General features: G+C 40.4%; 1 protein-coding gene across 1 annotated transcript; it reads left to right on the top strand.

Annotated features, from left to right (window-relative positions):
- The first annotated feature begins 61 nt into the window (after nt 1-61).
- KLHL20 (kelch like family member 20) lies at nt 62-22,831 on the top strand. The gene is made up of 13 exons (XM_083359464.1): nt 62-243; nt 1,247-1,355; nt 1,731-1,789; nt 4,476-5,049; nt 8,308-8,466; nt 8,750-8,844; nt 9,380-9,495; nt 14,664-14,847; nt 17,490-17,633; nt 17,732-17,865; nt 18,450-18,658; nt 20,032-20,138; nt 22,510-22,831. The coding sequence occupies exons 3-13, from the start codon at nt 1,767-1,769 to the stop codon at nt 22,592-22,594; spliced, it is 1,830 nt and encodes a 609-aa protein (XP_083215590.1). The 5' UTR covers nt 62-243; nt 1,247-1,355; nt 1,731-1,766; the 3' UTR covers nt 22,595-22,831.
- The last annotated feature ends 599 nt before the right edge of the window (nt 22,832-23,430 follow it).

The raw sequence follows: 23,430 nt of genomic DNA, 5'->3' as shown, positions 1-23,430 counted from the left end.
GGCTGTAGGATTACTTCCGGCGGGTGTAACCTGGCGGGGTGGAGTGCTGCCTACGGGCAGTTTCCGGCGCCAGTGGGAACTGTGGGAATGATTGCGGCTGTAGCCGTCGGGAAGGTCCTTCGTTCCTCCCACCCCCGACCACATACTATACAGAGCCCCGGCCGATACATGGCATTTCCTTGCAACGGCTTCCGGCCTCGCCGCCGCTGAAATTCAGAATAAGCTCCCTCTTCCACCGGGGAGGTCAGTTTCCAGGGTTGGCAATGCCTTGTGGTCGCGGACAACTGGGTTAGAGGAGGCTGGGAAAGAATCAAGTGGGGAGAAGAGATGGGGCGAGACCTTGGGCTGAAGGGCATGCGGAAGAGGAACACTAGAAACACCCAGCAAAATTAAATCAGGTCCACCTATTCTACATTTCCTTCCCCCTCCCCCCCCCCCATTACGTACCGGGCAGCTGCCTGTCTTCAAGGTAGCTCAAGCGGGGTCAGGAGATCTCTAAACCAGCGTTTCCCAACCTTAGGAACTTGAAGATGCGTGGACTTCAACTCCCAGAATTCCCCAGCCAGCTATGCTGGCTGGGGAATTCTGGGAGTTGAAGTCCACGCATCTTCAAGTTCCTAAGGTTGGGAAACACTGCTCTAAACTGAAGCGGTGCTTTAAGTTTCTTAAATAAAGCGTGGAGTTGGTCACCTTAAGGAAAACAGTATTGCTTGTACCCCTGGGTAGGAAATCTCTGCTTAGCGTCTCTAACTAATTAGCTATCATCAAATAAGAGTTTCATGCTTGTGCCTTCACCAAGCATGCGAAGATAATGGCCACACCCTATATCTTGTCGAAGGTCTTGTTGCGGGGATGAAAGAAGTGAATGGACTTCCAGTGAAGTTGAAGGGGGTTCATACAATGAGGGAGTACTGGACAGGTGTCTACCTTGCTGGTGAAGGATTGTCGGGGAGGGAATGAGAAAGTTATTGCATGAACAATAGCTGGCAGAGAGGTTTCCAACTGTCATAACGGGTCTCTTGGATCAAAAGCAGGCTTTGCAAAGGTTTCATTTGGAGTTGGTAAATGTCATTTGCCTTCTTTATCAACTGTCCAGTCTGTTACGTTCACTAATTTAGATAGCCCTTGTATGTGCTTTGCTCTCTGAAACTTAAGAAAACCTTTAGCATCTTTTGGAAGTGTTCTGTGGTATCAACGATGGGTTTTTTAGAGGAACCATTTCACATTCTTTGCAATTTATTTTTAGGCATCTGGATGATAAAGTCACCAGCCTTGCTGTTCTCAGTGGATAAAATGAGTTGAAGGCAAGGATTACTGACTAATAGGATTGTGTTGTACCTCTATTTTATCACAGGGTGAGTAACTTGCTTTTTTCATTTCAAATTTATTCATATAATAACAAATGTTTGTTTTGTATGTAGGAATAAGTATACATTTTTATTTTAGAATACAGTGCTAAAGTTTGGATGGTTGTTTATGCAGTCCAATGTATGTTAATCAGATTAAATTATGCTTGTATAAGATAAAGCTAGAACTAAACTATAGATGTAGTATGGTTGTATAAAACTGGCAGAATTTTGAAAAGGAAATGAATAGGTGAAAATTGTTAACAATCTTTTACTTATCTTAGAATTTATTTTGTGATGCATAATCTGATCACTTCTTAAATACATAACAAACTATTTTAGTTGCCTTTTTGTTACATAGTTTTGTTTTTATTCTTTGTCCAGGGCCAGCAATAATTTAAAGTCTTCTCTTTGCAGTGCATGGACACAAAACCAATGCGCAGGTAATTAAAATAATTAAGTAGATTGAATTATGGCATACTATATTATGATTTACAATCAGTGTCTAGAATCTAGATAATGTCTGAGCTATTAGACCAGGCACGTGAAACTTGTGACGTCATGTGACGTCACACGACGTATCGTGACTTTTTCCTCATTGCCAGCAATAGGGTGGGTGCGGTTTTGGTGTGACACATCCAGCCTATGAGCCGGCAGTTTGACATGCCTGTATTAGACAATAGTAGTTTAAAGCTTTCCATTTGACCTTTTTTCCTCTGAGAACAGTGGTCCACTACAGTGTTGTTGTTTTTTAAATCCCATTTATATCCCGCCCTTCTCCGAAGACTCAGGGCGGCTTACAGTCTAAGCACAAATCAAATGTGCTTAGCAATAGCCTTCATTCTATGTATATGCCTGCTTATTAGGGCTTTCGCCCCCCCCCCCCCCCAGTCAGCTTATTGCCTCCAACAATCTGGGTCCTCATTTTACCTACCTCAGAAGGATGGAAGGCTGAGTCAACCTTGAGCCTGGTGGGATGCAAACCTGCAATAATTGCAGGCAGCTGGTGTTACTTAAGGAGGCATTAGCCCACTGCTCCACCAAGGCTCTTTGTGTCACTGCCTTTTGGAAAGATAGACTCTGATGCATTAGTGAGTGATCTACAACCTCTCATGGCTTCTGAATAACAGCTGTGAGCATCTGTCACAGTTGGTCATGCCTTACAAGACTTCTGAAGTATCATGAAGTTGCATATCCCCATTTAAATGCTTCAGTGCATCCTCTATAAATTTAAATGTTGCATCTGTATCATTTCAGTAGTTGGCAGCATTTGGTCAGTCTTGTTTGGTCTTGGAACCTAACAAGTTAGGCCTGGTTAATACTCAGATGGGAGATCATCTGGGAATTCCTGGACTGTAAACTAGACTGGGAACAAAAGTGCTGGAAAAATACAATGGTAAATCATTCTTGTACTGGGAAATATCCATGAAATCTTACATTTGCTTTATTGGTTTGTCTTTACTAATTCCTACCTATGTTCTGCATAATAATTTATTTGACTTACAACTATTTACTTGCCTTTCATGTACAGTAATAATCACCATCATTTAATTAGTAATCTGATCTAAGTATTTACTGAGGTTAAAACGTGAATATGCAACAGCTATCTAAAATAGCATAATGGATAAGATATAGAAAACTTATTTAAATAAAGCTTGCCTGATTTACCTTCTGGTTTGCTGGATGGCTGATTCCACAAGATTTTTCTTAAAACAACTTTGTCTTCTGATATCAGAGATACCAGGTGTCAGGGTCACACACTGAACAAAGCTGCAAAATATTTGGCTTTGGGACGCATGTAAACATTGCCACTATGTATTGTTCAGCAAACCATGGATACATCTTGACTTGTTTTTTGCACCCATGTCTTTTTATATTGTGATTTATATAGGGAGTTCAGGAAAAATTTACTTCTCTTTTTACAGAAAATTTAGGGAGCCCACTAAAATTGTGGCATCTTTCTGCTCGAGGAAGGATACTCATTTTACTAGTTTCTTTTTTTGACCATTTTACAAATTCAAACATCCCATGGATCCACTTTGGTTTTATATTGTTTCCTACTGTTTTTCTACGTTTAGGTGTCATAAACAGTCTTTTTAAAATCAGATTCTACTTTTTTCAAATTATAAACATACAAGTCAGAAAACAAATATTATAACTGAAATCTAAGCAGCATCCCCCAAAGAGCAGTTTATCATCTGCTCAATTTGATGATGATAACTCAAGCACTTTTTGACATATTAGATATATTGTAGAACAGGGGTCTCCAATCCCCAGTTCGTGGACTGGCACCGAGCCACGGCATGCCAGAAACCGGACCACGCAAACAAGCAAAGCCCCATCCGCGGGATGCAGGCAGTACATGAAACCATGCCCCCCCCCAGGTCCGCAGAAAAACCTCTCTCAATGGAACCAGTCCCTGGTGCTCAAAAGGTTGGGGACCTCTGCTGTAGAACATAATGGTTGAACAAATTGTCTGTGTGTCCTGTTGAAATCAGTGTATCTTATTTTCAAGTAATTCTACAAATATACAAATATTGGAAATAATGTGAAATAACCATAAAACAATCTCCAGATTCTTTCCTGTTGCATTGGATTCTATGTTAAAAACCAAGGAAATTGAATAATTAAAATATACATCTCTTCCTAATTATAAATATATTTTTTGGAATTTGAATGTCTTGAAAAAAAACTTGAAATATAGCATTAGAAGGGGTTTTTTTTTTAAAAAAAGAAGAGAATTCTAACTCAAAGAGTTTGTAATTTCTGTTTGGCCTTTCAATGTTTTCACATAGCTTTGGTTATTTGAATTCTGCAAGAAAATCTGGCATTACATCCATTTTATTCTGAATATTTTCTTAGAAGTTTGTTCAGTCCAAAGCTTATATTTCCTTATTAAAATATTTTCAGCTATAACAGGTTCACTTTCCCTTTTAATAGAGGTATATAAATAGCTACACTACTGTTTTTTCACTGTTGAATTATTTCTATCAAAAACCTATCAAGATGAAGTTTCTTATGACACTTTTCTTTTTTTCTCTCTTTCTGGTGTAATAAATGCTTGTCCACTTTATATTTTTGGTGTAATGTTTTCTGTCCAGTGGTCTCACTGCTTTGTTCCTTTATTAGGTGTACCAGTAATCGAGCAGGTGAAACCGGAATGGATGTAACAAGCCGTTGCACTCTTGGAGATCCCAACAAACTACCAGAAGGAGTGCCACAACCTGCTCGCATGCCTTACATCTCGGACAAGCACCCTCGCCAAACATTGGAAGTTATCAATTTATTGCGTAAGCACCGGGAGCTGTGTGATGTGGTGCTGGTTGTGGGGGCCAAAAAGATCTATGCCCATCGAGTCATCCTATCGGCCTGCAGCCCCTACTTCCGAGCTATGTTCACAGGAGAACTTGCAGAGAGCCGGCAGACTGAGGTGGTGATCAGAGACATTGATGAAAGGGCCATGGAATTGCTTATTGACTTTGCATATACTTCCCAAATTACGGTAGAAGAAGGCAATGTTCAGACCTTACTGCCAGCTGCTTGCCTTCTCCAACTAGCTGAGATCCAAGAAGCCTGCTGTGAGTTTCTGAAAAGACAGTTGGATCCTTCCAATTGCCTTGGCATCCGAGCGTTTGCCGATACTCATTCTTGCCGTGAACTTCTTAGAATTGCTGATAAATTCACTCAGCATAATTTTCAAGAGGTGAGTAGCTCTGTAATTAAAATCTGGTCAATAGATGCATTGGAAGTAAGTGGCAACATGAACTCTACCACAGTAAGTGAAGGTTCATTGTTTTTGAACATTCCTCAGCATTAAAAGAAAACGAAACAAAATCAACTTCCCTCCAATTAAGAGTTTTGTCTAGCAAAAATAGATGTGAGCTAGAATCCTTAATCTATAATACAATTGTATTACTTTATTATGGGTGAATACTGACATTTGCTTTCTTCATATATTTCAAAATATTTAGCTATATATTTGTTGAAATTGATTAATGTTGGAACTTTTTTACTTGAATTGAAAGGAGATGTGGTAAGTGCTCCAAATGAGTATTACATATATGGCTTGATGTCTTTGTATCATAATTTTTTTATCTAAATTGTACTGTATTATTCTGCACAGACCAAACCTTAAAACTACACACATCTTGCAACTCTAAAATGTTTTGAGCAGAACAAATGTATTTTGACAGAACAGTTACAGATTTTTAGTTTGAGGGAGTTCCTTAATTTTTATTAACTTGAGAACGAGAGTTATGTAGGATTACAGTTAATAGGGTGCTATACTGACAGTACAGAAGAAAATACTTGCTAAAATATTGTATTTTGATGGAATCTAATAGTACTGTATTACTAAGTGAAAATAATATTCTTTGAACGATAATTTTAAAATCATAAGGAAACAACCCAAAACATTGCTCTGGGCCCATTTGTAGCTGAATTTCAGCATTGGTAGTAGTTATCTTATGACTTTTTATACTATTTCATAACTCTAACAAAGTCATTTCTGTTAATTGATTATTAATTAATCATCAGAGAAGAGCAACAAAGATGATTAGGGGACTGGAGGCTAAAACATATAAGGAACAACTGCTGGAATTGGGTGTGTCTAGTTTAATGAAGAGAAGGACGAGCGGGGACATGATAGCAGTGTTCCAATATCTTGGGCTGCCACAAAGAGGAGGGACTCAAGCTATACTCCAAAGCGCCAGAAGGCAGGACAAGAAGCAATGGATGGAAACTAGTCAAGGAGAGAAGCAACCTAGAACTAAGGAGAAACTTCCTAACAGTTAGATCAATTAACCAGTGGAACAACCTGCCTCCAGAAGCTGTGAATGCTTCAACAGTGGAAGTTTTTAAGAAGAGACTGGACAGCCATTTGTCCAAAATGATATAGGGTTTCCTGCCTGAGCAGGGGGTTGGACTAAATGACCTCAAAGGTCCCTTCCAACTTATTATTGTTGTTGTTGTTGTTATTTCATAACTTGGTGGAGCCTTGGTGGAGCCTTGGTGGAGCAGTGGGCTAATGCCTCCTTAAGTAACACCAGCTGCCTGCAATTAGTGCAGGTTCGCATCCCACCAGGCTCAAGGTTGACTCAGCCTTCCATCCTTCCGAGGTAGGTAAAATGAGGACCCAGATTGTTGGGGGCAATTAAGCTGACTTTGTAATAATGCCACTTGGGGTGTGTGTGAAAGCCCTAATAAGCAGGCATATACATAGAATGAAGGCTACTGCTAAGCTTGTAAGCCGCCCTGAGTCTTCAGAGAAGGGCGGGATATAAATGGAATTAAAATAAAAAAAATAAAAAAATAATGCCTCCTTAAGTTACACCAGCTGCCTGCAATTAGTGCAGGTTCGCATCCCACCAGGCTCAAGGTTGACTCAGCCTTCCATCATGGGCTACATTTTGATTCATGAGTGGCAGGTTCACTTTTACAAGTCATAGTGTTCAAATTAAACATTCTTTTTGTTTCAACTCTTTGATGTCTTATATGAGAAAAAGAGATACTTGAATAAAATTTTAACAGATTTCTTAGAATAAACTGATTTGAAATCTATAACTTGCTCAGTAAAGAATAGAACTTTATAAAAAGAATTGAATCATGGAATGTAAAGGAAGGGATCTTGGAGATAATCTTGTCCAGTGCAGGAATTTGCTATCTTGGCATTCCCGACAAATGATCATCCAGCCTCTGTTGAAACAACTCCAATGAATGATATTTTGCTGCCACAGCTGCAGAAAAAGCTATCAATTACTGTAGGTTTTATATTATTTATTTAAGATGTTTACATATTACCCTTCACCAAAAGATCCTATAACGTTCACAATTACTAATTAGAATACATTGTATTATTTGATAAACTATTAATCCCATGGAATTTCTGTGTTACAAGATCAGCTGGGTCATTTAAAATAAAATAAGGATTTCCCCATTTGCTTAATGCATTCAGTTTTTGGAAGAGGAGCAAGCTGATCTCAATCTTCTCAGTAAAATTCCAGATACGGTTTTATTATTAAAACTATTATATTTCTTATGTTAAGTGATTTCATCCTACCTGCCTGGGAACCTGGGTATTACATTATGTAAAGTTCTGTATAGTTGTTATATTTTGTGCTGCTGCTTCCCAAAAGCAGTCCAAAAAAAGAGATTTCAGAAAGCTCCTTCAATTGACCCAATTCCAGTGGGACAAGATATTTTTTTTTCTTGGTTCTGTATGTTATAGTTTTATGGATTCTCTTCTATCTTTGGGAAAAATTGTTTTCCACTGAGGGCCTGGAGGGAATGCATATGTACATATTTGCAGCTTGTCAGGAGCTTGTATTTCGCACCACTTTAGTGCTTGGCAGCTTTTGCAGTCTGAGTCCCTCTGAGGTGCACAGGCCCTGTGTGTATATTTAGAGAAAGCAAATGAAAAGGAAGTAGGATAAAGTGAGTCCATCTTATAACCCTGAGGCACTCTGACAGAAACCAAGATCAAAAGGTGTTGTTTTTTTACATTTGCTTACAATACATAGGGTAATTTTGCTTTAGACTCTTTGTACTTTGTCCATATTACAAATGTAACTGCTTTATTGAAATGATCTATTCTCTGAATAGCATTTTCGATTGTCATTATTTCCTGATTACAAATGGAGAAACTAAGAAGTATGAGGACAACTCTATAAAGGCCACTCTTAACCCATAGTTGGCAAATATCCTTACATTAATGCTTCTGGAATCAAAGCAAAAGATTCTGCATAATGACCCATTTGATTTGGAACTTAGATAATTTATATTAATGGTTTAATATAAATATTTCTTATATAAAATTTATCATGTGTAAAAATGGTGCTTTAGATATATTATGAAATGCCTAAGCTGAAATATGCAAAAGCAAAAGATGCTGAAATGCTTTTTTCAACAGAACTTCTCCATTTCCAAATGGCTCTGCTTACTTTAAAATTTTATTTCATTATAGGTGATGGAAAGTGAAGAATTCATGTTGCTTCCTGCTAATCAGCTTATTGACATCATTTCCAGTGATGAACTGAATGTCCGGAGCGAAGAACAAGTATTCAATGCAGTAATGGCTTGGGTCAAATACAGCATTCAAGAAAGGCGCCCGCAGCTTCCTCAGGTACGGCCCAGAAACATTTTTTACATGATTGCACATATGCAAATATGCTATTTTGCAGGATATACGTTTCTTTATTACTTATTTACAGTGTATTATTTGTTAATATGAAAAAAAAGAATTGGTTGTTTGAAAACGTATCAAAATGTGAAATGGTAGCTCATTCAGCCCTATTCTGTATGAAGTGATACCCAAAGCTCTGAGTCCACACTTAATCATTGGAACTTGCTAGGTCTCTTGGAGTAGTATAGCATCGTATTTTTAATCCATTGTTCTTGATTGACAGGTTTTGCAACATGTCCGCTTGCCACTGCTTAGTCCAAAGTTCTTGGTGGGCACAGTTGGCTCTGACCCCCTCATTAAAAGTGATGAAGAATGTAGGTAAGACTTAACTAATGAGAAATATCCTACAGTTCTTAATATAAAATTGTGAAGTTGCTGTATTAATAGTTATTATGTCAGTTATTATGTCATAGTTATTATGGTAGAGGACAGGAAGGCCTGGAGGAACATTGTCCATGGGGTCGTGATGGGTCGGACACGACTTTGCAGCTAACAACAACATAGCTCTCTTTAATATATCTTCTTTCTTAAGACTTGCTTATTAGAAAACCATGTTTAACTTCGACATCTTCTATCAACAAATACATATGTAGACCAAAATAGGCATTTTTTGTACCCTGAGAAGATCAGTTAAAATTGGCATGGTCTTGGTTTTTCTTCAAGAAAATTAACATTTTCAGACAGTAAATGTTAAAAAAGGAAACTTTTTGAAATGTAAAGCTAGAAAAATACTCAGCTGGCAAAGTGCAGCGCTTCAACTTTCAATTATAAAGCAATACCATCTATATTAACAATTATATTTCAGATTATCTGTACTTATTTTTCCTTGGGCTGTATTTTAATTTACTTGTAGGGATTTAGTAGATGAAGCTAAGAACTACCTGCTGTTGCCCCAAGAACGACCATTGATGCAGGGTCCTAGAACTCGACCACGCAAACCCATCCGTTGTGGAGAGGTACTCTTTGCGGGTATGCATAAATGTCCATAGTTCTTACCATTTTTGTCAGTTGTAAAGAATCTTTGCTTTTTTAGATCCCAAGAAATCTTTGTGTTTTTCTTACTTGGGGAAAAATATAAAACTGTGGTGTGATGCAAAATTCACAATGTGCCTTACAAAATGCAGGTTCCTCAGCCAGAAATTTGAAAGTAGGATAAATAAGAGGAAAAGAATAGCCAAAGAAGTTGTAGTAACAAAAGTAAAAGTGACCTGGCTGTGTCTATAGAGATTCTCAGTCATCCAGGTATGGTTGTCCCAAAGGTGCTTTTTCACAAGGCAACTGAACTTCCTTGTTTTTCTTTGAAGATGTTTCACTTCTCATCCAAGAAGCTTCTGTGCGGTGGGGAATGTAAGGATTTATACTCTTTGCAGACAGCTGGTCATCTGCATTCTTTTAGCAAGTTGTTTAGCAAGCCCCTGGAGGCTTATCTGTGGCGTCAGGGTCACCTAAGTAGTGCAAATGGGTGTGGAGCCTTCTTGGCAGTGTTGAAAGTACTGTGTTGTAGACTGGTGATAGATGATGTCGTATCCCTCCCCCTCTGTTGAGAGAGGGCCGTTCAATTTTCACATAGATGGCCTCTTTGACCCCTCTTTCAAACCAGCAGCCCTCTGTCCAAAATGTGGACTTTACTGTCTTCACAGAAATTCCATCCACTCACTGGTATAGGTTTGTGGACGATACTTGGATCAAGATCAAAATACAGGAATTGGAAGCATTCACCAAACATCAACTTGGTGGACAGATACATCAAATTTACATGTGAAAATGCTAAGGAAAATAGTCTAGCCTTCCTGGACTATGCAGTACACATTAAGGAAGACAGAAGCTTTAACACTGAAATTTACAGAAAACTCTCACACAGAGATCAATATTTACATTTTGATTCTCACCACCCACTGGAGCACAAAATGGGAGTTATCCGAACCCTTCATCACCGAGCTAAAGGCCTGCCTACCAGCAAAGCTGGAAAAGAAAAGAACTAAAACACATCAACGAAGCCCTCAGAACTTGTGGCTATCCCAAGTGGGCCCTCATCAAATCTCAAAAAAGATCCAGCAGGAGCTCCTCCATAACAGACAAAGAAGAAAACAATAAACGAAGCAACGTAGTCGTTCCATACGTTGCAGGAATATCAGAAAAGGATCAGGAGGATCTTCAGCCAACACAACATATTTGCACACTTCAAACGCGAGAATACTCTAAGGCAGAAGTTTGTCCACCCCAAGGATAAAGCACCCAGACACAAACTGAGCAACATGGTATATACAGTACAATGCAATGAGCCATGTGCAGACCTGTACATTGGGAAAACAAAACAACAACTTCACAAACGTACGGCACAGCATAGGAGAACAAACCCATCAGGACAAGATTCAGCAGTCCATCTGCATTTAAAAAACAAAGGCCATTCTTTCGAAGACAGCAAAGTCCACATTTTGGACAGAGAGGATTGCTGGTTTGAAAGAGGGTCAAAGGCCATCTACCATGTTACCCCAAAAGTTAAACCCAATCTTATATTATTTTTGCCTACAAAAGAGGCATTAGGTCTTATTTTCGGGAGTGTCTTATATTTTTTGTGACGCCTGCCTTCCCTCGCGAGGGGGGTGAGTAAGGGCAAAAGGCTCACACGAACAGAAAAAGATCTCGCGAGAAGTTGGAAGGTCTGACTGAACTTTTTTTAGTCCCACAAACTCCGTTTCCCTGCAGCAGGAGAGAAACGTGCCAGAGGTGGAAAGCAGGTTAGTGAAGAATATTTTTTGCTTTCAGGAAGAGGGAGGAGCTGGGCGGTGGTGCGCCAAACTCTACAGCAGCACCGGGAGAAGCGGCAGGAAGCGGGGTCGCCATTTCTAGAAGGGAGAAGGGAGACGTGGGGCAATGCAGGGCGGCAAGCAAGTGCTTTTCTCTGCTCTGCATCACTGCGCAGAGTCGCTCCGCTCCCTGTTCTCTCCAGTGGCGGCAACAGAGGGCTGGTGGAGAGAGGCGGCGGGGGACGCTTGAGCTGCTGGTCATAGCGCAAGCCACGGGAGAGTTGGCGGCAGAGGAGAAGGCGGCTGCCAGGCAGTTGATCTGTGAAGAAAGCCTCTCCAGCGGCACACAGCAGTAGCGGAGCCTTTTGTCCTCATTCCCCCCGGCTCCAAAACGGCGGAGGGGGATCGGGCTTACCCTGTCCATCCTCCATAGCATGGCAGTCCGGCTTGGGAGGGGAGTGAAAGGGAAGGTTGCCGAGCAAGGAATGGCCTGGCTGAGGGGCCCCTGAAGGAACGGGGTGCGCAGCGCATGGGGCAGTTCCACCCCTTCCCCCACCTGCCTCCCCTTGTGTCAGTGGCGCAATGTGGTGCGGAGCCTCCTGCCCCATTGTGGCAGTGAGGTGGGCTGGGTCCTAACTAGGGCTTATTTTTGGAGGTAGGGTTTACATTAGGCCCACCCCCAAAATCAGGGTAGGTCTTTTTGGGGGGTGGGGCTTATTTTCAGGGGAACACAGTACGTCAGAATTGAACAGCCGTCTCTCAACAGAGGAGGAGGGATACGACATCATCTATTTCCAGTCTACAACACAGTCCTTTCAACAGTTCCAAGAAGGCTCCACACCCATTTACTTTACTTTACTTTACTTTTATTAAATTTGTATACCGCCCTTCTCCCGAAGGACTCAGGGCGGTTAACAGGGCATATATAAATAACAATACAAAAATTAAAAAGAAATTAAACAAATGCCCAATTAAAAATTACAATAGCCATAAAAGCAATAAAAGACCCATTAAAAACCCTAACGTTCCCCCATCAGGCCAGACCAGCTAGTTCAAATAAGTGGGTCTTCAGACCGCGCCGGAAGGAGCGAAGGTCCGATGCCATCCGGAGCTCAACCGGCAGTTGTTTCCATAGCGCCGGAGCGCCCACAGAGAAGGCCCTCCCCCTGGGGGCCACCAGTCGACATTCCCTGACCGGAGGCACCCTGAGGAGGCCCTCTCTGTGGGCACGCACAGGGCGGAGGGGAGTTGACGCCGGCAGAAGGTGGTCCTCGAGGTACCTCGGACCCATGCCATGTAAGGACTTGAAGATCATAACCAAAACCTTGAACCTCAGATAAGCCTCCAGGGGCATCAATGACTCGTTAAAAGAATGCAGATGACCAGCCATCTGCAAAGAGTATAAATCCTTCCATTCTCCACCATCCAGTCAGAGCTGAGGAAGCTTCCTGGATGAGAAGCAAAACGTCTTGAAAATCCAGTTGCCTCCTGAAAAAGCACCTTTGGAATGACCTAATGTGCTACTTTGAAATCCTGCAATAAAAGAAAGCATAAGACAGAATAGTAGATAGAACTGATCCATTTTGGAGTACACATTATTTGCTGCACGTGGATTCCTGCACTGTAGTTAATGTACCTTTTTTATTTTCTTACATATACTCATGCACATAACTTCTTACAGCCCTATAGAGAAATGAGGATCTTCTTGTGTTTCGTAATGCAGAGGTCACAGAGGAATCTCCCCTGGTTCCACAGGTGAGGTTGGCTGGGAGGAAGAGCCACCTAGTCCTGGTAAACAGGCCGGAATTTATCAGTGGACAGAAACACACCACAGTCATATACAGTTAACATACACAGTGTATAACAATTGCCACCCTTTTGACCTCCTGGTTACTTTTGCACTAATATCTAAGGATGTTGGCTCACAAGTCCTCACTGCCCATTACTTGTTCCTGTATAGTCAGATGGAGGGAATCCACAGTCACCGTTCAGAATCATAACTTACTCAAATTCCCACCTGCAGTGTCCTGGACTTTTTTTTTAATCCCATTTATATCCCGCCCTTCTCCGAAGACTCAGGGCGGCTTACAATCTAAGAAGCACAAATCAATGTGCTTAGCAATAGCCTTCATTCTATGTATATGCCTGCTTATTAGGGCTTTTGCGCCCCCCCCAGCGGCATTTTTACAAAGTCAGCTTATTGCCCCCAACAATCTGGGTCCTCATTTTACCTACCTCGGAAGGATGGAAGGCTGAGTCAACCTTGAGCCTGGTGGGACTCGAACCTGCACTAATTGCAGGCAGCTGGTGTTACTTAAGGAGGCATTAGCCCACTGCTCTACCAAGGCTCCTGCTGAGTCCTCAAGACAGGTTTTCTCTGCTACTGAAACTCCAAAGAAATATCTCCAAACAGCTTTAGAATTGGTGAGGATAAAGGGCAAAGGCAAAGACCGTAAGTGTACAAAAATGACAGAGGCATGCCAAATGCAGACTTCTCCACCCTCCTGACCTTCCAGCCCTGTCAAGTACGCCAGGCTGTTGTGGGGAAAGTGCCCACTTAAGTAAGGAATCAAAAGTATTTGGCAGGTGGATGCAGCAAAATATCTCTTTATCTGTATCCACCTTTATTTTGTGCAAATAACACAAGGTGGTGAACATATCTGACACACCTTTCTCCTCCTTTTCCTACAACTCTGCGAGATGGGTTGGGCTGAGAGAACGGCTGGCCCAAAGTCACCTTAGGTGGCTTTCAGGGCTAAGACAGGACTTTGAACTCATGGTCTCCTACTTTCTCTCCATTTTGTTTTTTCTAAGGAGCCTTCACGCCTGCCTTGTCATCCGATACTTTACTAGCATTCTCTGAATTGTACCAGCTATTGCACATCACGCCAAAGATAACGGTCTTTGTTTCTGTTACCTGTCTTTTTCTCCTCCAGAGTCATCAGACAGCTGCAGTTGGCCTGCTGGGTGTTAATATGCACTTTAGAAGCGTGTGTGTGCGCGCATTTGTGTGTGTTTATGTGTATGTATGCATAGCTATAAAATATTATCTGACTCCATACTCCTCATTGTCTTAATACTTCTGCCATTCTAAAAGTTAAAGGTTTCCCCGCACATGCGTGCTAGTCGTTTCCGACTCTAGGGGCCGGTGCTCATCTCCGTTTCAAAGCTAAAGAGCCAGCGCTTGTCCAAGGACGTCTCCGTGGTCATGTGGCCGGCATGACTAGACGCCAAAGGCCCATGGAACGCTGTTACCTTCCCACCGTAGTGGTCCCTATTTTTCTACTTGCATTTTTTACGTGCTTTCGAACTGCTAGGTTGGCAGAAGCTGGGACGAGTAATGGGCGCTCACTCTGCCATTCTACTGTCCCCCCAATTTTATTTTCTCAGTGGGTGGCTGGTGTAGTGGAGATGCAATTTCCAGTGTTGAGCGCTATGATCCTCAAACCAATGAGTGGCGGATGGTGGCTTCCATGAGCAAAAGACGATGTGGTGTTGGAGTTAGTGTCTTGGATGATCTTCTTTATGCAGTAGGAGGACATGATGGCTCTTCCTACCTAAACAGTGTAGAAAGGTAAGTTCTTATCACACAAAATATGAGCCCTTCAGTATGTTCTTGCTAACATTATGGCAATGATTGATTTTGTGTAAGAGAGAAATAAATAAATCATTTATTTAACAAACACACAAGATATGTATCCTAAATCATAGTATCCAAGACTTGGGAACAGTGATACTGTGTTGTGGTGGTTTTATTCCTTTACCCAGAGTCAGTTAGTGTTGGAGGGGAGATAAAGCCCAAGCTCTTGTTTTGTAGGGGGGTCCTCAGGACTCAACTCTCAACATTTCTATTTACTGTCTACATGAGACCATTGGGTGAGTTTATCTAGTTGCATGGGTTTGGCTGTCACCATCATGTGGATAATGAGAAGGAAGGACTTACTGGAGAAGAGCCTAATGTTGGGAAAGATTGAGGGCAAGAGAAGAAGGGGACGACAGAGAATGAGGTGGCTGGATGGAGTCACTGAAGGAGCTTAAATGGACTCCAGAAGATGGTAGAGGACAGGAAGGCCTGGAGGAACGTTGTCCATGGGGTCGCGATGGGTCGGACATGACTTTGCAGCTAACAACAATTATGTGGATAATACCAGTTGTGTATCACACCCCCAGGCCAAACAAGTGGAGTCCAGGTCTTGGCATCTGGAGACTTAAAGTCTGGATAAAAGGTTCAGTCTCAGCCATAGGAAGACTTTTTAAGATCGTCATGCTAATTATTAATTATATTCCAATATATTACTTAATGCAGTGTAAAAATTATCTTCACGTGGCTTTTGTATTATTATTAAAATGACAAGATTTTTCTTTCCTTTCAAAAAAAATTATACAGTTAGTCTACATACGACCACAAATGAGCCCAAAATTTGTGTTGCTAAGGCAGTTGTTAAGTGAATTTTGCCCCATTTTAGGACTTTTCTGGCCACAATTGTTAAGTGAATCATTGTGGTTAAGTTAGTAACATGGGTGTTAATTGAATCTGGCTTCCCCGTTGAGTTTGCTGATCAGAAGGTCGCAAATGATGATCACATGACCCGGAACATTGCAACCGTCATTAATATTTATTTATTTATTTATTTATTTATTTATTTATTTATTTAAATTTATATACCGCCCTATTCCCGTAGGACTCAGGGCGGTTTACAGGGAGGGTTAAAAACAAACATACAAAAATTAAAATCAGATTAAAAATTAATTAAATCAAGTCCCCAAAATTTAAAAATAAGAAACAATGGCTAAGCAAGTGTTGCCGAATCAGGAGACTCAGACCTGGGAATCAAAAGAAGTTTGTTTTATTTTGTGCGCAAAAGGTTCAGAACAAAAAGCAATGTCAATGTCTGAACACCACCTCATGGAAAAGCAACTACACATATAGTCTCCTCAAGTAGCAAAACACGGAAATGTAACTTATGAGCTCTGATTGGTTACATGAGTTCTAGGCCCCCTTCTAGCTCATCCCTAGCCCCCCTTTGCGATGCTAAATGATAGCTAAATATCGTGCAACCTTGTCTCTAGCAAAGGTCACAAGTGTCTTGCTAAGCGCCTAAGTTTCCGGCCTTCCATTTGTGGTTTAGCTACAAGCGAGACATATGTGGTTTTGCTGTAACTGAACTTTGTGCTGGCCTACGAGGTGTGACCTACAGTTGAACTTGTGGTTTGGCATTCTCCATTTCCTTGTTCTTCTTCTAACTAATACACGCATTTTCTTCATGCCTCACTTTTATGTCCTACCTCACTTTTATGACGTGCAGCATTTTTAGGTATTCTTTGTATCTTTCTTTATGGCCTGCCTGACAAGCATCTGATTTTTGATCAACTTTGATGTTTTCAGTGCCGTGGTAACTTCATGCAGTCACTAAATGAAATGTTATAAGTCAAGGGCTATCTGTATAGGGATTTTAGATCTCTTTGAAAGTAATAATAGGCAGTCTAGGCCCGCTAGAATACCTTCAGACAGGCTGTGCAGTTTCATCTCGTGTTGACAAAGGGAACTATGCAAAATCTTGAATGTAATCCCAAAATTTTGCTTTGTAAAACAAAAGAGAACAAGCCAAAGAAACAAATCCAGATCTCGCCACACTAACCTGAAAAAGTAAAATCAGAAAATTGTAACTTGGATCAGGTGGGTGACGAGACCCTGCCAATTTGGCAACATCTTTCCTACTACACACACACCCCACATACACATAATGCTTGCTCCCTATAAATACAGCTCTTGCTTAACAAATTTCTCCACCTCTGTAGCTTGGATTAATACAATGTTCAGTTTAAAAATATAAGCAATCCTAAGGATCAATTACAAATTAGCATTAAAAGCAGCAGCTTAAATTCAACACATAAGCCAGACCATCTTAAAAATCATGAGCAATCCAGCGAGAATTAAGTAAGTATCAAGTAATGAAAGTTTTCAAAAGAGAAGAAAACAATTTCACCTCCTTTCCTCTCCTCTCCCTCTTCTGGACTGAATCAAAAGTTATTTATTCTGAACAAAAATACTACTCTGAACATAGTTTTGCTTCTAGTCCAGTATTTAATCTCAATCCAGGTGAACTCTTAACAATACAGATGAAAAAGAGAAGTTTCAAGAGAGGACAATATAGAACTCATAAGAAAAAGAGAACTTTTTACGGTGATTACCTAAACTATATCTTTCTTTTCCAGATATGATCCAAAAACCAATCAGTGGAGCAGCGACGTGGCACCTACCAGCACCTGCAGAACCAGTGTTGGAGTGGCAGTCCTTGGTGGATATCTGTATGCTGTAGGTGGTCAGGATGGTGTTTCCTGTCTCAACATCGTTGAAAGGTAATTTTATAAATCAGTTTGGAAACAAGAGTTCCTTCTGGGAGATAGCAGAATTACTTTACTGGCAGCGAGATGCTTCTTGTTTCTTTTTCTTTCAGATACGATCCAAAAGAAAACAAATGGACTCGTGTAGCTTCCATGAGCACTAGGCGACTTGGGGTGGCTGTGGCTGTGTTAGGGGGTTTCCTGTATGCTGTTGGAGGCTCTGATGGGACATCACCTCTGAACACAGGTATTTCCCGTATAAGCTCAATTTACTTTCATCCCTTTGTTGCTCAGGGACATTGAACAATGAAATAATCACTGTTACTGAGAAACAAAATGAGCCTTTTAACACAGCAGGAAAGATTAATATATATATTTTTTTACCAAGTTGGTATACCATTAATTCTTCATTAAGTAGATCGGTTGTCTCATGTCTGATTGACAGATTTCCAAGATAAATCAGCTGAGAATTTTGATTGAGAGAGATTAACAGTTCCTCAGGATTAAAAAAATTCATGTAGGATATGATAAATAGAACCAGTTTTTTAAGTTAGTGTTATCTCCAGATTTGAGAGATAATATGCACAAGCTGCTTTTTTTTTAACACTCTTCGGTATTGCTTGAAAACATCTGATGGGCTACCAGTATAAACTGAATATTGAATTAGATTAGCCTTTAGTTTGATAATTTCCAATAGCTGCTCTGTTCTGATTATTCTTTGTTAAAGCTGTTGATTGGGGGGCGGGGGAGAGAAGGAAGGGGTGTTAGACTGTGTATTGCTATTGTTAGTTGTCTTTATTGTTTGACCAGTATCATAAAAACTATCCACAGTGGAACGCTACAATCCCCAGGAGAATCGCTGGCATACAATTGCGCCTATGGGCACTCGACGCAAGCACCTCGGGTGTGCCGTGTATCAAGATATGATCTATGCTGTGGGAGGCAGAGATGATACTACCGAACTTAGCAGTGCTGAGCGATATAATCCCAGAACTAACCAGTGGTCTCCTGTGGTAGCTATGACATCACGGCGTAGTGGGGTAAGATCTTTGGTTGGTTGACTGCTATTTCTCCATATCTTCCACGGTTGAACTGCCGAGTATTAAGAGACCAATTTAATAGGAGTGCAAAAGTTGCAATTCAAAACTTAGAATTTGGAAAAGGAAAAGATAGCACAGTATTGGTAGTCTTCTTTGGAGAAATGTGGTTTTTTTTGTGCATAGACGTTATAGCCGAATGAAGTTAGAACCCCAGCTCCATGTTGATACATACTGTATGTTGCAGTATTTGAATGAAACTTAGGCACATAAGCTGATCTGTTCAATGTTACTGTTCCAGATGTTTTACGTGTGCATAAAAATAATTACAGGTAGTCCTCGACCTATGACCATTGGTTGAGCAACCATTCAGAGTTACGGTAGCGCTGAATGAATGGTGGTTATAACCACTTCATGGAGTTCTGGCCGTCCCAGCACCCATGCGGTCATGTGAATGCAGCCTAGGCACTTGACAACTTTTGTACTTTTGAATGGTTGCCAGGTACCTGCAATCATGCATCACCATTTGCAATCTTCCCTGCCATCTTCTCCAGAAAGTCAATGAGAAAGCCAGCAGGGAAGATTGCAAGTCACTGGGGTAAGTCTCCCCCACCTGTCTCTGCATTTGTGCCATGCCAACTATTTGGGCACCCTTGCAAATCCTCCCCAACCCTTGCTGCACCTCCCTCACACCATTGCATATCCAAGCTGCACCTCCTGTTTTCTGACTGTTCCTTGCGCACCTCCCCAATCCATGCTTTCTCATATACTCTTCTCCAACTATGCCTCTTGCACATCCCTTCGCACCCTCCCCAATCAGTGCTTATTGTGCCCTTTTGACTTGCACGCCTCTTGCATATCCCCTTATGCAGCCTGCTTGAGCTGCACCACACCCCTCATGCATCCTTGCACCCTCTCATTTCTTCTCCCACACAGCAGCAACCACTTACCTACTAGCCTGCCAACCTGGTACTTGCAGGTTACTTCCTGCTTTTCCGTTGACTTTGGCTGTGGGAAGCTAGCAAGAAGTTGCCTTGTCTAATGACCATAGGATTCAGTTAACAATTGGCAATAGCACTGCAGGAATTGCCATCACTACAGTTGCCGCGTTTTCCTTTCGGAACACTGAACATCCAAAATTTGTATTGCAGCATTCTTGCTTGTGTAATTAACAGAAATATTTTTATTTATTTATCTACATCCTGCCTTTATTATTTTGATAAACAGCTCAATGCAGCAAATATTACTAATATTTCTTCTTCCTCTTATTTCCCCCACAACAACTCCGCGAAGTGAGTTGGACTGAGAGAGAGAGAATGGCTGACCTAACCGTTAGATCAGACTTAACTACTAGACCAGACTTAATTATCTCTTAGGTTGGACTTGCTGTAGTGAACGGACAACTAATGGCTGTGGGAGGCTTTGATGGCACAACATACTTGAAGACTATTGAGGTATTTGATCCCGATGCCAACACATGGAGGTAAACTAACTTTTTGAACAGTGATAAGGAGAGCATAAGTCACACTATTTATTTCAACTTGTTATCTCTCTGATTATATAATCAGCTCTTGAAAATAATGGGTTAGTTCACAAACAAAGTATAATCTATAGCAGGAATCTCCAAACCATTCTGGCTTTGTGAACCAGAGGCAGGAAGTTCCACGCAAGCAGCGGGCACACCTAGCTCAGTTTACAAAAACCGGCAGGGACATGCGCCTGCTGCTTACACAGATGGAGTTGTGCACGTGACTGCTCATGAAAATGGAGCTTCCCGAGCAAGCGCAAGTCTGCCACTCGCACTAATGGAGCTTCCTGCACAAGCGTGCTTGCCAACCACTTCTGAAGGGGCCATAGCCCAAGGGTTGAGGACCCCGGATCTATGGAGTGCAAGATATATTGATTGATTTCACACACTATACTAAACTATAGATGTCCAGTTCTAAACATGACGGTGCCAAAATACAAAACATGTTGTGACATCGCAACATGAGCTCTGCCGTTTCATACTTGCATACAAGTAATCAAGAAGCAGAATTTGTATCATGATCACATTTCCAATAACTTACTCCCCCCCTCCAAATTCCTTGTGCATTTAACCAAAGCCAAATAAAACACATTTCTGGTGTGGCGTAATGTCTGTACACTGTGGGTTTAGGGCAAGAGGAATACATATACATATTCAGAATTCATGATCTACGACAGAGGTCTTCAAACTTAGCCCTTTTATGACTTGTGGACTTCAACTCCCAGAATTCCTCAGCCAGGCATGCTAGCCTAGGAATTCTGGGAGTTGAAGTCCACAAGTCATAAAAGTGCCAAGTTTGAAGACCCCTGATCTACGATTTCTGAAATGGAAGCGAGTTTGATTAAAGCAGTGTAAATGTGCACAGTTAATACCAGTTATTTATTCTTACATAGAATAGATTATAAGAGAATTATATCAGTAGTGAAATTCAGCTTTTCTTAATCCCCAGCCTGAGCTATTCTGGAATTCTGTTTAGTCTGAAGGCATAATTGGGTTTTGAATAGAATCCCTTTAAAAAAAATCCAAATAGAACACGCAGGGCATTTAAGAAATGATATGTGATTGAATTTTGCATGTTTGGTAATAGTTTGCTTTTCAAAGAATCTAATGTAGAAAAAAATCTTTTCCAATATGTAATTAGGTTTATAGGATCTACATTAATATGGAATTGCCATGTTTCAAAATGCATAGTACCAGGTGTTAGAATAGCTGGTCACAAAGAATCAAGTTAATGAATAGATGAATAGGGTACAATAATTTCCCAGGGCAAGAATGAACATTCTTTTATCACTTATATCTGTTAACTGTGTTCTTAGAAAATCAGTACAAACTAGATGGCAGCATAACAAAATTAGCTAATGTAAAAGTTAAAACTGAAGAGTAGACCGGAAAATTTTTTAAAATTAAAATAAATAAATAAATAAAAAGACAATGTTAAGTCATTTGCCTTATTGCAGATAGGGCATTTGTAGATACTGAAGGTTTTACCTTAAATAAAATGTGCAGAAGGGCCTCAGAGACATACTTTTAACTTGGTATATGCAAGGTATTTTCACTCTAATTTTTAAAATATTCTGCTGATCAAATCACAAAGAAAATCTGAGAACACGCAAGAGATGTTATTAGCTTACTAACTGCCTCTTAGCACATAAAAACATGAGTGTTGCTTTTTTCCCCTCTTAGCTTATTCCCAGCTTGTTTTTAGCTTTGCTCAAACTTTTAACTAATTCACAGAGGTGCAAGAAAATAACTTCCTAAAAAAGGAGGAAAGCAAACCTTCAATTCATCAAACATATTGACAACTTACTTTAGTTTTGTTCAACAAGCCTTGATTAGTCATGGCTTCACGTGTTGTAATCACAATGATATATAGGAAAAATCATTTATGATTTGATGAATGCATAAGGTGTGGTCAATAATGGATCTTCTAAAACAATAATTTAAAGTTTGCCTGGAGAAACCAAAGCTTAGACTAATGTGTTTTTTTTCTAATTCAGTATGGCATTTCATATGATTTTAACATTTTTACTATTGCAGTTTGTTTCATCCAAATATTAATTAGTTCATTCATCACAGCAAATGAATAAAATATTAGAATTAAAAACATAAGTTGTGAAGATGTGATGAAAAACCTCATGAACCACCTTTACAAGCCTGTTAACTTATAAGCATCATGTAAATTTGCATACATTTAATATAAATTGACTTCGTCTCATTTTCTAATTTAATTATATTTAGGATCCTCAGTTTTAGGCTTTTCAGCAGTCTTATCTCTGATTCTGATACCTTTCATTATAGAAGAATAAGCATACCATTTCTCCTGCAGGCTGTATGGAGGGATGAACTATCGTCGACTTGGAGGAGGTGTGGGGGTTATCAAAATGACACACTGCGAGTCCCATATATGGTAAAGAGCCAAAAGGAAACATTTCCTTGTTTCCTCATTCTAACTGAAACATTTCTGTTAGGTAACTTGAGAGCCTTTCAAGACTCTAGTAAAATGAGATCACTTATGTTTTCGCTCTGCCTCTTCCTTTGGAACTGTAGTGGATATTCAAAACATTTGCTTTCTGCTACAATTAAGGAAGAACATGCTGCCGTACTGCAGAAAACTCCCTGGGACAGTAATTTCCTTGTCTTTTATCTTCCTATCCTAATATAATCTTTCTGCTGGAACTGGAATCCACTGTTACTCCGAGCATTGTCTATGATCCCAGATATATGTGAGTTCTTTCAAAGAGGTGAACCGGTGAGAAGTGACAAGCTGTAAGCGCAATGTTTCTATAAACATCATTTGCCTTGTTCAGACAGTATATAATAATAAAGCCAGATGGCCCTCGGCATCTGCCTTGTTGTAAAGAAAATGGCACACTACCTACTCATTTCAGCAGGATGAGTGATAGATTTTGTTTAAAATGCATTGTACTGAGATTATTGGACACTTTTCTTAAAACTGAGACTCCATTTAATTCATCTCTCTCTCTCTCTCTCTCTCTCTCTCTCTCTCTCTCTCTCTCTCTCTCTCTCACACACACACACACACACACACACACACACACACAGAAAGAGACGCACGCACAGAGCTATTAAATAAGGATATCAGTGTTACTCAGAAAATTGAAACAAGAACAAAGTATTGCAAATTCACGATCTAGTTATTGGAACAAGAAATAGAAATATGGAAAACTTTTAGCACAATTTATTAGATGGTTTCCAAACAACTAAACAGAACCCAGGTCTACTTTTT

This window comes from Vipera ursinii (genome assembly GCF_947247035.1).
Source record: "Vipera ursinii genome assembly, chromosome: 3".
NCBI lineage: Eukaryota > Metazoa > Chordata > Lepidosauria > Squamata > Viperidae > Vipera > Vipera ursinii.
Note: the sequence above shows the minus strand (reverse complement) of the source record. Positions and strands in the feature narration are given on the sequence as shown.

Bases quoted from the DNA above. Each gene is read 5' to 3' on its own strand.
- KLHL20 (XM_083359464.1), top strand. From the start codon at position 1,767: ATGGACACAAAACCAATGCGCAG. The intron at 1,790-4,475 runs GTAATTAAAATA...TTCCTTTATTAG, and splicing joins GACACAAAACCAATGCGCAG to GTGTACCAGTAATCGAGCAG. The intron at 5,050-8,307 runs GTGAGTAGCTCT...ATTTCATTATAG, and splicing joins CTCAGCATAATTTTCAAGAG to GTGATGGAAAGTGAAGAATT.